The sequence below is a fragment of the Chinchilla lanigera genome, unplaced genomic scaffold (genome assembly GCF_000276665.1).
Source record: "Chinchilla lanigera isolate Chin_1 unplaced genomic scaffold, ChiLan1.0 scaffold00033, whole genome shotgun sequence".
Lineage (NCBI taxonomy): Eukaryota > Metazoa > Chordata > Mammalia > Rodentia > Chinchillidae > Chinchilla > Chinchilla lanigera.
The window spans coordinates 1,436,492-1,450,626 of record NW_004955434.1 but is presented as its reverse complement, the minus strand read 5'-3'; the positions used below and the strand labels follow the sequence as shown (position 1 = coordinate 1,450,626).

At 39.4% G+C, this 14,135-nt stretch overlaps 1 protein-coding gene across 4 annotated transcripts in view; it reads right to left on the bottom strand.

The window, feature by feature from the left end:
* The window catches only part of Tmem2 (transmembrane protein 2), a 76,330-nt gene that overhangs the window by 26,652 nt on the left and 35,543 nt on the right, over positions 1 to 14,135 (bottom strand). For all 4 annotated transcript variants that reach the window (XM_005388527.2, XM_005388525.2, XM_013516339.1 and 1 more), the window contains 6 exons: positions 12,287 to 12,456; positions 10,754 to 10,963; positions 10,195 to 10,400; positions 9,992 to 10,061; positions 7,194 to 7,322; positions 4,048 to 4,136 (listed from right to left, as the gene is read on the bottom strand). In XM_005388527.2, the coding sequence (XP_005388584.1) occupies positions 4,048 to 4,136; positions 7,194 to 7,322; positions 9,992 to 10,061; positions 10,195 to 10,400; positions 10,754 to 10,963; positions 12,287 to 12,456 (874 nt within the window). The remainder of the gene's footprint in view (positions 1 to 4,047; positions 4,137 to 7,193; positions 7,323 to 9,991; positions 10,062 to 10,194; positions 10,401 to 10,753; positions 10,964 to 12,286; positions 12,457 to 14,135) is intronic.

Genomic DNA, 14,135 nt, shown 5'->3' with positions numbered 1-14,135 from the left:
GTACCAGAAATTGAACTCCCGACCTTACACTTGCCAGGCAGGCGCTTTGCTGCTGAGCTAAATCCCCAACCCTCAAAAGTAGAATTTAAATCTGACCAAATCAAACAAATTGAAAAAGAGCTTTTTTTTTTGCACTGGAAATCGAACTCAGGACCTCGAGCTTGCCAGGCAGGCACGGTGCCACTGAGCTATATCCCCGGCTCTGAAAATGATCTTAACATATAACTTAATTATTACATTTCAAAGAAAAATTGACACGTGACTATTCAGAGAACTTCTTTCATAGCTTCTTAGTTTTTAAAATAAGCTTGTACAGTGACACTATAAAATATAAGCACAAAAATCATTTCCATTAAAACACACACACTCACACCAGGAAATCTACATGTCTGCACAAATTCTTAAATTACATGCTATTGGCCGGGTGTGGTGGCACACGCTTGTAATCCCAGCACTTGGGAGGCTGAGGCAGGAGGATCACAGTGAGTTCAAGACCAGCCTGAGCTACAAAGTGAGCTCAAGGCCAGCCTGAACTGCATAACAAGACCCTGCCTCAAAAAGACAAAAAAAAAAAAAGAAAATTACATGCTACTAATACAAACTTATTGTATAAGTTAACCACATTATTTCAACATACATGTAAGTGAATTGTAATAATATTTGAATTGTGTGCTACTTAAATGTTTCAGAGAAATAAAACCTTTAGTTCAATACCTTCAAATGTCTAAAATTATATATATGGTTAACCAACTTTATAAAAAAAACTGAATTTTGCCTTTTCATTCTCCTTGCTCTGAAACATTTATTAGGTGCTCAATGTAAAAGTCAAAAACTTGGTGTCAAAAATTGTCCACTGTGATGCCTCAAATAATCCCATAAAGCCACCACTTTACAAAGCTAGGTAGCTTTTCAAAACTAAATTCAGCTGGGTGTGGTGGCGCACACCTGTAATCCCAGCATTCAGGAGGCTGAGGCAGGAGGATCGTTGCAAGTTCGAGACTAGCCTGGGCTACAAAGTGAGCTCACAGCTGGCCTGGACTGCATAGCGAGACCCTGTCTCAAAAAGACCAAAGAAAAAACTAAATTCAGCATGTTAAGTTCTTTGAACTATGCAGTCGGGTAGACCCTTTGAGCAGTGCTACTCCCACGCTTGCTGGCACTGTAGGGCGGGACAAGCAGCTCCTCAGAAAGAACAGCAAGCAGGTGTCCCTGATGCGTGAGTGAGCTCGGAGCTCTACTCCTCGCAACCTGGCCAGAGTGAGAAGCCAGGGAGAAAGCAAAAAGAGGCCAACAAGTGTCAGGCAAGTGTGTGGTTCTTTGTCTGAAATGCAATGGGAAGTTAAGGGAGCACAGACTGACTCAGCAAAGTGATGTGATCACATTTCTATCATTTTTTGAGCAGATCACTGGCTACTATTTGGAGAATAGACTATAGGGCCACGCTGGAGGCTCTTTACACTGCAGCTATAAACAGGTTTGTAGCAGTGGGGTTAGAGTCCTATATCCATCCTTACACTGCATGACCAGGACACTTACCCTAGCTAGCTCTGACCCAAGAGGGTGAAAACCTAAGCCAATACTGGCTTACACTACGAAGCAGACCGAAGAGTTCTGGAAAGCAAAGTACACATGTTCTAAAAGGTGAAAAAGAAAAGAGGAAGAGGAGAAAGAGAAAGAGGAAGAGGAAGAGAAAGGGAGGGGGAGGAGTGGGACAGGAAGAAAGAGGGAAGGGAAGGAAGGGAGAGAACATGGGGAGAGGAAGGACAGAAGGGGCAAGAGGGGTCGGGGAGGAAGGAATGGAACCTTAAGGCAATCTGACCGTCTGTTACAGCTGCCTTGCCTTTCTGAATTTCCTACCCATATAATTCAGTCATTAACTGCTTGCTTTACTATCCTTTATTTTCAACTACCTCCCCACTTGGTATACATAGAAAATACAGTTAACTGTCCAAATTTCTCATCACCTATGTGATTTCAGCACATTTCCTGGCCCTCCCTTAGGAATCCTCTGCTCTAAATAAAACCAGTTGGTTCTAACGTTCTTTCACTTTTTTAGATGAAATTAACCAATTTCAAACGAAATGCTTTCTTGAGTAAAAATTCCTCATCTTAAGATTTTTTAGATTCCTGTAATTTCACATCTTGAAAACAGAAGGAAAACGTTATCTGATTAACTGGTGAGTCAGCTTCCTCTTTGATGAACAGGGAGAATCTTCTTGATTCCGCAAGCTTGGTCTTTAATTTATAGGCTGATTCATTACGTCTCTATGTTGCTCATGTCGATATTGCGTAAACACACGGGAGTATATTGTATTACTTTATACAAAAACTAGGTGTACACACAGCTGCCAAATGTCCTGTTGCTTTTTTTCTATAATCAGTTCTTTTCAAGAATAACTTCCAAGGGGCTGGGGACTTAGCTCAGTGGCACAGCGCCTGCCTGGCAAGTGCAAGGTCATGAGTTCGATTCTCGGTACCGGAAAAAAACCAAAAAACAACAACAAAAAAAAAAACCAACAAAAAAAAAACAGTAACTTCCAAATGGAGTACAACACCTTAACAATATGTAGGCATTTTGGAGTGCAGAGGAAAGATCACCATTTTCCTAACGTCACATGTGCACATCTGGTAGAGAATGCTTATGCCACTATGAATAAGGGGTTTTATTGTCAAGGTAAGTTAAAATATCACTGGATTCTTAAAAATATATTTACTCACCTAATCATATAAATATATACAAACACACGTTATACAAAGTATGTAAGTAATTGTTTAAGGCAAGAAAAGAGCCAGGTTTGTTCTGCTCAGGACTGTCCTGGCAATGCTAACTTTTGCAAACTACACATTCTTAATTCTACAAATTATAAAACTTTTTAAAACTAAAAAGTACAGAAGCAACCTTCTAACATAGATTTACTCTGTCAGCTAATATTCTCTTCTTGGTTCATCTGTTCTTGTCTATTTTCACCTTTGTCTTACATATTTATCTCTTCTATTTTTTTTCTCTTCTATTTTTCTAACCCATATGTTGATTAGCTATGAGGTACCCAGCAGTTTGAGTTTTATTTAAATAATGCCCACAGTTCCTGGACTTCTCAAATGCTCTAAAGTATTTTATGCTTCACTTGACCTCGGAGGAACTCTGATGAGTCATTTACCAACCTTGCCCCAGTTTTCTCCTGACCTCACATCTTAGTAATACATTACAAGGGTGCCATCTCCTACTTAAATCAGATTCATCAACCTATAGCATGGTTTCTGCTTTATTCCCTTAACAACAGCTGGGTCTGGCATTCTTCTCTTAAACGACTTCCAACAGAGTCTATTACTTATAGCACCCATTCAGCTCCATAAACTGGTCAACAACCTGAAGTACAAAAAAATACATACCCAGTGTCTACTGAATATCACTTTAAGTTGTCATCTTTTCCAGATAATTTTATTTCCATCTGAGATATTTTATTTATCTTGGCTCACGTACAGCATGTAAGAGAACTCTACTGAAATGCCAATCCATTTCCCACCCCATACTGTGTGGTTATACAGGACAGTCAACAAAGAGCCTGGCTAGGATTGAACCTGAGGCTACAAGTGACTGAACCAGAACCAGCTTGATCATCAAACTGAGGATCTTTTCCTTTGAAACACAGTCAACAAAACGTTCCCTTTTGACCACTAAGCATAAATTCTATACGCTTTGGCTTTCAAGGGTGAGACTACCTCAACTTAGTTTAACATGCTTTTTCAATGAGTCATACTCTTCTCCAAATCTGAAATCATTTTCAGCATCTCTTTTTCTTCCTCCTTCTGTGAGTCCCTCTAACAACTTGGAGAAGGGAAAAAAGTACCAACTTCTTTGGCATTTCGGTAAGAAAAACACCCAGAATGAGGACCAGGAACAGCAGGGTGTTTCTCTAAAACCCTTCTACAAATGTTTAAAACTTCATTCTAAACATGTCACTGAAGAAAAGGACACAGTGTGCTTGACTGGAAAGTTCCACTCTGGCAAGATAAGGCTTGAATGTGACGCGGAAGGGCCGGCTGTACCTCGCGCTGTTGTCCAAGCAGAGGTACTCCCTCGGGTCAGCAGCACTGGAGTTGGTGGTTTTGACACCTTTGTCAATAAATAAACCAGCCTGAAATACATAAAAATGAGCCAAAAGTAAATTTTAAATTATCACTTCTACTCAAAAAGTGGGGGAAAGGGTGTTAAACAGCTATTATGAAAAGAAAAGCAGCTACTTTCCCGGATGTTTTTATAATTTTATTCATTCCACCATTCAGTAAATACCTGAATGCCTGCTTGAAGCTGTACACACTGATTAATAAATAGAATCCATTCATGCTTCTGCTGACAAACACCATCAGGAAGCCATCAATTAAAGAGCTGCAGTCCTATGTGATAAGCAAATGATAGAGAGAGAGGCACCAGACAAGGCCTTTTGCCTGGGTGAAAGGGATTCACAGAAAGTCTCCTGAAGGGAGGTGACCTCCATGAGGCTGAGACCTCTGTAGGACTGGGGAGGAATTAACCAATCACGAGAACTGGCTGGGTGGGTGGGAAGCAGCCCAAGACCCCAGAGGAGTACTGAACCTATAGCATGGTTCCTGCTTTATTCCCTTCATAACAACTGGGCCTGGCATTCTCCTCTTAACAACTTTCAACAGAGCACGTCACACAGCACCCATTCAGCTCCTTAAACTGCTCAACAACCTCAAGTGTAAAAAGAATATGTACCCAGTTTCTACTGAGTATCACTTTAAGTTGCCGTCTTTTCTAGATACTTTTATTTCCGTCTCAGACACTGTATTTATTTTGGCTCACGTACAGCATAAAAGAGAATGCTCCTGGAATGCTGATGAGGTCTAGAAGTGAGAGATGGCATGGCCTGGACGAGAACAAAATCCCGGCACACTACTGAGAATGCGGGAAGGGAAGAAGGAGGAGGCTGGAGGAGAAACACCAGGTCACAAAGGGCTGACACGGTGTCAGAGCCAAAGGACAGAAACTGAATGAAGATGTCACAACCAGCTGCATTTCAGGGAGAAAAAAAATGAAAGCTAAGAGATGTACAATGAACTGAAAGGGGGCAGAAAAAGTAAGAAATGAAATAGGAGATCGTTTTGGCCATCCAAAAGGAACATGAAATGACCTAGATTTGTGGCAGTAGCAACAGAGAAAACCAGATAGAGAGAGCACTTTCCTGTCAGGTAGAATTCTTACTACTCTGTGACTGGGGCTGAGGGAAAGGGAGCAGGAGGAGCGCATACTGTTTTTTTTTTTTAATTTACATAACTACAGAACTAGTGGTTTCATTTGCTAAAACAAACATATAGGAATGACCCAGGCCTAAAAGGAAGAATTTTAAGTTTTGGAGATATATAGATATAGATATATAGATGTATTTTATAATTCTGTAGACATTATATTATAATAATATATGATATTTAATATCTATATATTATATTATATAATATCTATTTGAATATATAACATATCTGAATATATAAAGTACATAATATCTATCATGTGTGTATATGTGTGTGTGTGTGTGTGTGTATATATATATGGAAAATGTGTCCCTGAGACACTGAAATGGAACTCAGTAGGCAGTCAAATAAATATAACCAATCCAAGATTCGGGAACCATCAGCAATTGAAGCCACAGGGGTGTGTATATGTGTGTGACCCCAACATAGCAGGTTTCTTTCTGAGGACTCCAATGGTTCAATTTCCTTTAATTATTGTTTTATCCTGTAGAGTTATTCCCAAACTTAACAAAATTAAAACCTAACTATCCAGTCATACTATTTAAATTCTCGCAATTAACAAGAGATTACCATATCATGGTATTTGACACCAAGAAATTAATTAGGACGAGGTGCTTTTTATGTCATTTATAATTCTTTCATTGAGGATTTTCACTTTGAAATGCTACTTTCAATAATTATGAGCCTTCATCAACTATTCGGCTCATAAAAATCACGGCAAATGATGGTTCTTCCTCTCTCAAGTCTTCATCACATGATTCTGAGCTGTCCAAATGATAACACACTTAGGGCCAGGGATATAGCTCAGCGGCACAGCACCCGCCTGGCAAGCACAAGGTCTTGAGTTTGATTTCCAATACCAAAAAAAAATTTAAAAATTAAAAAATGTAATAAATTACAACACATTTAAATATTGAAAGAATCTCTGAATGGCATACATTGGAAGTGTTAAACTTTGGTGTGAGTCCCATCAGCCTTAAAGACCTGGGCATTACATATATGATAAAAATAGGAAAGCACCTGTAAGCACAAAATAAACCAAATGTATTTATCAGCAGGAAGGGCAGGAGTGCCCAAAATTAGGAAAACTGAAGCTTCCGAATGGGTCTATAGATCATTCCATCTGTATCTGCTGAAGTTAGGTTAAATGTTCTTAAGCAATATTTCACTATGTATGTAACTAGCAATAAATGCTCAAAAGGACACCTGACCAGCCCTGTGAATGGAGAGAAGTATGTGTCCAAGCCCTCAAAGTACATTACCTAATGTGCACATCCACAGAAACACAGGGTGGCATCAGAGATTCGAAAGAAAGTGTGTGGGGTGGGGACGGACAAGGGAGCAGAGGAGACCACACAGGCAAAATCCTTGACTTGATCAGCTCACACACGCACGTGTACGCTATGCTCACGTGTGCATCAATGGTATGCTGTACACACATCCTGAATATGGAAGGCTTGCCGTCCTTTCTTTTTTAACCACAAATTATCCTCTGGTGACAAGTTCTACCAAAATTGCTATTTCTCAGCTGTAGACTGGCATTGTTTGAAAATACCCCCCAAACTGCATGTGTTAGAAGGTGAAGCCCAACTGGAGATGTTTAGGTCATGAGGGCGCCACCCGAAGAACAGATTAATGCAGTGATCAAGGGGACTGAAAAGGACAGTTGACGCTTCCCCGCTCTTCCTCTTTGCTCTTGCACTGTGGATCGGTGTGGCAAGGAGGCCTTCACCAGATGTTGGGCTCTCAATCTTGGGCTTCTCAGCTCCAGAATCACGAGCCAAATATGCTGCTTTTCATTATAAATTACCCAGTCTGGAATGTTTTTGTGGCAGCACAGAAGGGACCAAGAGATAACCACAAAGTCCGCCCTTTAAATCCTGTGAACTGTATGTGCTGATTGTTACAATTCAGAAACCTACCTTAAAACTCGAATGGACCCTGTTGTTATAAAATATTCCCAGGGGAGTGAGTTCTGGTTTTGCCAAGAGCTGTAATCCACTCGACTCTCCGGTAGGCTCTTTGTGGAATAAATACCAAATTCCAGCATCCTGTAGTGAAAACACAAGATTATTAAAACACAAGATTCATTTATAAAGCCACTCTGGGAGACACCCTAAAAAATAATTGCTGTGCAAGCAAGTTTGATCTTCATAAGACCAATTTTTCACTGTTTTAAGTTCAAAATTCACTATAAGAAGTTGCACACATTTAGCATCCTCGAAGCAGTTATATCACGTGTGTTTTTTAAAAGCAACTTTAATGTTGCTCATAGGACTGGGAAAAAAAGTGATTGGCAGATAGCAAAATTCACTTTCAAAACAACTTCCCCATCATTGTCTACTTTAAAATGTTATACAGAATGAGAACCACGTAAGCCTGCCATGTGCCCCGGAGAGCACAGCCTTTAAGTAACGTGGTTCTCCTGTTTACCCCCAAACCTGATCAATAGATGAGTCACGCTATTAAACAACTGTCCACCAACACGAAGAGCTCACTGCCTTCTTTCACACACTCCAATGCCCTTCCTGTCCAGAGGCAAATTTTTGCCAAAGAGAAAGAAAAAAAAAAAAACCACCACCACATGCATGAATCGGTATGCTGTTTCAATCTGGACACTGTCTGCTCAAGTTCAGTATTACTGCCCCTAACAGGAATAGAATAGTTTAAAAAATTTTGGACACTCCAAAAGAAACATGACAATAGAAATAAACGTTAATTTCTGTGACCATTTATTTTTCAAATGAATTAAAAACCAACCCAATGTAAAGGATAACTTCAATGTAAAGGACTATAGAAGTTTGATTAAACAGGTTGTTAAAGCCTAAACACAAACTGTAAAAGGACCACTCAAATCAAATTCAGCACATGTTCATTTAATGCCTAGTACATGCTGGGTATACAGTAAAACCATTCTCAAACAATTTATACTCTAGTGCTAAATACACAGGTAACTAAAATGCATGTCATAGGTATCATATTAGTCTTCAGGAGGACACAGAACAAGGATGCACTGTGAAAGCACATACACCTATAAGCCAAAAAGAATGGAATATTTCACATTTTTTTCATGACAAAAGTCTATAAATGAGTCTTAATAAAACAAACTAATCTAAAAAATGTGGTTAGAACACAAAACAATTAATTCAACAGAAGAAGACTCGGAGGGCTGCTACAAAGGCTCTGCACCACATCCCTGCAAGCCGAGGGTGGCGTGTATCCTCCTCGGGGCTGCCACGGAGCTGCGGGGGCGGGGCGGGGGACAAGTGGGTAGCAGCTGTTTCCTGTTACACACAGTGATATAAAACAGGTAAGGGAGCTCTGGAAGAGCCAATGAAGAAACCATCTGAATACGTTAGGTGGAAGCCCTGCCAAACACTAGCTTTCCTGAAGCAGCTGCTTTAGAGAAGGACGAATTCACGGAAGGAAAAGACAGAAAATACATGAGTTGCCTTCATGCTCCTCGCCTGGGCCCTGGGAAGGGCACCCGGCAACCTCAGCTTACATTTTCGTAGACTGTCATGTACCTTACTCTTCAAACCTGACTTGGGAAATGACTGAATAAAAACCTGAAAAGATCCAATGTCCAGGTCTCTGCCCCAGGAAATAAGAATCTTCAAATGACAAGGACCGTGAGACTGTGTTTTGTTTTTACAGCAATTCACAGATGTGAGCTCCACTGTTACCCAGCGATGCCGATATCCTCACTATCTCAAAGAAACAAACACTCCTTCGAACAATCTTTCACTTCATTCTGAGAAATGATGCAAGATGCTTTTTACATCTAAACATTTTAAATACTCACGAGGTACAGACATGAACATGTATTATAGCAGTTCATATTTCTGTACTGTAGTTTATACTCCATTTACGGTCTTAATAGTATAACGTCTTAAAGGATTCACTTATACTATAAATTAGGAATTCTGAATTATACTCAAGTGTGAATGTAAGTTTCTCCAGATTTACCCAGAGGATATTTCTATCACTTAAAAATATTCTATTGGGGCTGGGGACTTAGCTCAGTGGCACAGCGCCTGCCTGGCAAGTGCAAGGTCGTGAGTTCGATTCCCGGTACCAGCAAAAAAAGCAAAAAAAAAAAAAAAAAATTCTATTTATTTTCTTAAAAATTATTCTTGTGTGCACATTCTTGTGTGTGTGCATGCGTATGTGTCTTAAACAACTCAAGGCACACAGTTCATTCATGGCACAGAGCAGAGTTTTTTAGCTGCTTTATCAAGATGAAATCCCTAAACAGAATCCCTACATTTATTAAAAAGATGTGCCTCTTGACCAGAGCATGCTATAGACTAATCCACTTACATAAAGAAAAGCAAAGGCTTCCTTTGTTCATCGGCACCAGAAACTGAACTGATGAGGTACTTAGCCACACAGAGTAAATATGAAAAGCCAGAAAGAGAATACAAAATACAGTAAAGAAAACCACTCTGGAGATGATATAATCCTAGCGGTCAGCTCACCCTTTTCTTCCACTTGTCATCTGTCTTAATGGACTCATAGATACAAAATGGTATGAACACTTTAAAGAAATAGAAGAACCACCCAGCCATCTCCCATTCTCAACTGAAAAAGTAGTACCAACAACACCATGCTTGGGTTTCACTGGGACAGCTAATACGACACCCATATAAACCAGAGCACTTATAAACATGAATCAAAAAAAAAAAAAAAAATCAGGAAACACTGTAATATTATTTACCTGTGAGCCTGCAGCTGCATTATTAATCAGATTATTGTTGGGATGAGCAATCCAGAAAGTTGAAACAGCCCTGCAAGGCATTTTCGAAGGTGATTTAAACATTCTTCATAAAAGCCTGCCCGCTACAAACCTCCCCTAAAACATCTTCCCGCAGAGTCAAAGGCCCTGACCCCACACACATTCTCTCCCAGCCCATTACTCACATACAGTCAGTGGCAGGCACAGGGACATAATTTCCAAACACTTTGTCTCGTATGGCAGTACACATGGAGTTGTTCCTATCCGTGGGGAGAAGAGTGCCTGGCTTGGTGAGCAGCCCAAGATTATGGAACAAAGTATTCCTCTGTTCAACACCATCTTCCAAAAAGAAGCAATGACCTAGTGTGTCGAATCCAATGGTGTCTTTTATCTGCAGAAATACAAGCGTATAGTGTCACTGGTAACAAGACTGAGATTTAACTGACAAGTGCTACTCAGCTTCGCACACTCAGTACAAGTGCAACAAGAAGCTTTTAATCTCAGCAGAATAGGCAAAGTTAAATGTTAGGGTTCATTTCCCCCTTAGAAGAATATTTTGAATGGTAAAGAATCATAGGCTTCCTCTAGCCAGAAAAATAGCAGAACTCTTAGTAAGAGTAGATCATAGTGAGGCATGTGATGAAACAGTGTACTTATAAAAAATATTGCGAAGTCATGAGAATTCAGGAGAGCTAACATTTCCATGATCAATGACACATGCCGTGGGACTTCGGGGCTACTTACGAGCAAGCCATCAGTCCCATGCACTGTGATGCACCTGGAGAAGCTGTGATGGATGGACAGGCCGTCCACAAATGTCGGGTGTCTGTACCCCCCTCGATAATCCACATCTCCGCACAGGTGAAAATGCACCGGGTACCGCCCTAGGTGCTGCTGACCCATGTGTTTCAATTCCACGTAAGAAAGATGGACCGAAGTAAAATTTTTCCTTATCTGTCAGACAAGGAAACCCAAATCAGAAAGGAACATAGCAAACAAAGTGTTTTAATAGAAAACATCTTAAGTAGGTATGTATTAAAACTTTACTTTTCTTTGGCATCCTATTTTCCCAAGTCTTCAGTTAATAATTTAGCAAATGCCTTTTTATATAGAGGTATGCTTTTAAGAGCCATAGGAAGAGTTTCTAATTTGAAACAAGGGAATGTATAACCAGGACAGCTACAAAAATGAGCTGTTCAAGCTCAAAAATGAGATGTTCTTCAACAAATTAAAATAAGGTTATGTTCCGATGAAAACCATTGTTAATCTGAAAATGCTGTAAGTCAAAATGTGCCTAACATACTAAACATCATGGTTTAATAAAACAGTGCATTTTCGAGTACAGGCTGTCACCCATGGTGATCATGTGGCTGACCGGGAGCTACCTAAGTATCTCAAGAGTATCCAACTGCTTATCACTAGTGTGGGAACATCAAAATTCTTAATCAGAAATAAAATGTCCACTCAATGCATATCACTTGTACACTATCTTAAAATTGAAAAAATGTTGAGTCAGGGACTGTGTGTATTATGGTCATTCCTAGTCTTATCTAGTTCTTTCATTTGTAAAACCAACAGCTATTTGATATTACTTATTTCTAAATATAAATGCTCTCCAATGTTTGTGTAAGTTCTTTTTAAAATTCCTCTATGATCCAAAGTTTGGGTACTTTCGGTGTTTAAACCCTGGACTTTTAATCATAACTGAAACCAAAGGAATAATGCTGACCAACATTTCTAAAAAAAAAAAAATCAGTGCAACAGAAATGTTGCTAACAATGACAGACTAAAATACACATTCAAAACACAGACCAGAGATCCAGCAGCTTAGTATACAGAATACTGCCTAGCATATGGTAAGCACGCAATATTTTTACAGACTAAAAATTTATACACAAGAAAGTATTTTACAGAAACATATCTTCATGTGCATATTAATACTGCTTTAAATATATTTTTTTTAAAAGAATCGATTCTTTCAGAAACTGCATGCATGGTTACCAAGATCATTTTGTGTTTTTGTCTCTATATAATTTGGTTCTTCCCAACATACCAGCTTAATTCTTCCTGGAATAATTCTGAAATGGTCAAACTATAGGTTCAGCTAAACAAAGGTACAATATTCTCTTTTAACTTTTTAAACATCCTCATGCTATTTAAAAGAAAAATAAAATAGGACTTCCCTCAATACTGAAATACACTTCACTTGAAAATTTCTTCACAAAGATGTACACAGAAACTGGTATTCCAAAGAAATCCTCAAGTCCTTTCACTTACCATGACGTGTCCCCCGAAGGTATCATAATCGAAGAACTGGCACTGATTTTCAGCGTAACATGAGTCCTCCATTTCTCCTTGGATCACAATATTTCGGGTGAGAATTCCAACTTCTGCTCTCATGTCCACCCCGTCTACGATCTCTCCCATGTGCAGGAACTGGGGTGTTTCTGGGTGATATGGGAAGGGAAGAAGAGTATTAGAGCAAAAAACAAAAAAGCAGAAAACACTTCAAAAAGATAGTCCTCTTCATTCCACAGCCTTAAAGTATTATCAACAACTTCTCTGTTCTCATTCTTGAATACTTCTAACTCACAGACTCCTAGGAGGCAGGGATTTTAAAGATGATCTAGTCCAATCACCCAACCAAAGCCTGAACCCTCGCTACTACTTGTCCTGCGATTTCTCCAGCCCAGGGACTGACAGAGAGCTTTCTGAAGTACCTCAATCCTCCTTTGAACAGCACTAATGATTGCGATCTGCCTAATAATCCAGTCTTTCTCTCCAATTCCTGTACCCTGAGAGCATATAAAGAACCAGCTGCAGGTGAGTCCATAAGAACAAATGATTTTGCAGATGTTGTTATCAGAGTATCAAGTTTTCAGGCTTCTACTTCAAAGCTAGAGTAATCGGCCTTTGGACAACAGCTATATTAAAAAAAACATCTTTTCGGGGGCTGGGGATTTAGCTCAGCGGCAAAGCGCCTGCCTGGCAAGTGCAAGGTCGTGAGTTCGGTTCCCGGTACCGGAGAAAAACCAAAAAAAAAAAAAACATCTTTTCTTGCCTACGCACTTCAGTATTTAATACCATTATAAAGTTTTATAAATTTCTACCTTTACTGGAAGTTCCTAAGTTTTTGATAGTGAGTTTTTCTCTCATATTCTTTATTATATAAACTCAAGAAAGAAAAATACAAATAAATCATGTTAGTTGGGTTCGTGAAGGCTTGGTATCATATAGACTTGTTGACAAGAACAGGTATTTAAAGAAAAAAAAAAGGTAATGCCAGATGGTATCATTATGATTTGGGGTAGTTTATGGCTTTTGGGTTTTTGGTTTAACACCATTTTTTTGGTTTTTTTTTCTCCCCAGTACAGGGAATCGAGCTCACGACTTGTGCTTGCCAGGCAGGCACTGTGCCGGTGAGTTAAATCCCCAGCCCCTAGGTTTTTGGTTTATATTTGTGTGTTGCTTATGCCTTGCATTATCAAATAATGCAGCCAGGTACAGTGGTGCACATCTGTAATCCCAGCTACATCGGAGGCTGAACAGGAAGATTACAAGTTTGAGGCCAGCTTAGGCAACTTAGTGAGACTTTATCTCAAAATAAAAAGAGCTCAGTGGTCCCTCAGTTCAGTCCTCAGTCCTGGGGCAGGGGTACTTTTCAAGATTAAAGTAGAAAGTAAAAGTCTTCTGAAAATACCTATTTGGTTCCATTTTAAATATCAATAAGTTCTGTTTTTTACTAAACAAAACCTTAAAACCCTTGTAATTTTTTTTAATGAAGAAAGACTTCTACTTCAAAATGGATCTAGCTAGGAGTTGGGAGTTGGGCTTACCATTACATGGTAGTGTGAAATTAATAAGAGACTGGAAAGGGCTTTGAAAAATCTATTCATCTAACCTAGCTCTTTTCTTTTTTTTAAAATGCAAAGAGTGAGGCACAGAAACACTGATCTGCCTGTTATGTATCATTACTAGCAAAAATGTTGCACAGTCCTCTGGGATCTAGAGTTTAACGTACTCCATTGCTAAGACCTTTTGTTTTGTATTCATTTGTTTTGTCTTGTTTTGTTCTGAGACCAGGTCTCACAATGTAGCTCAGGCTGACCTTGAACTCACCAGGAAG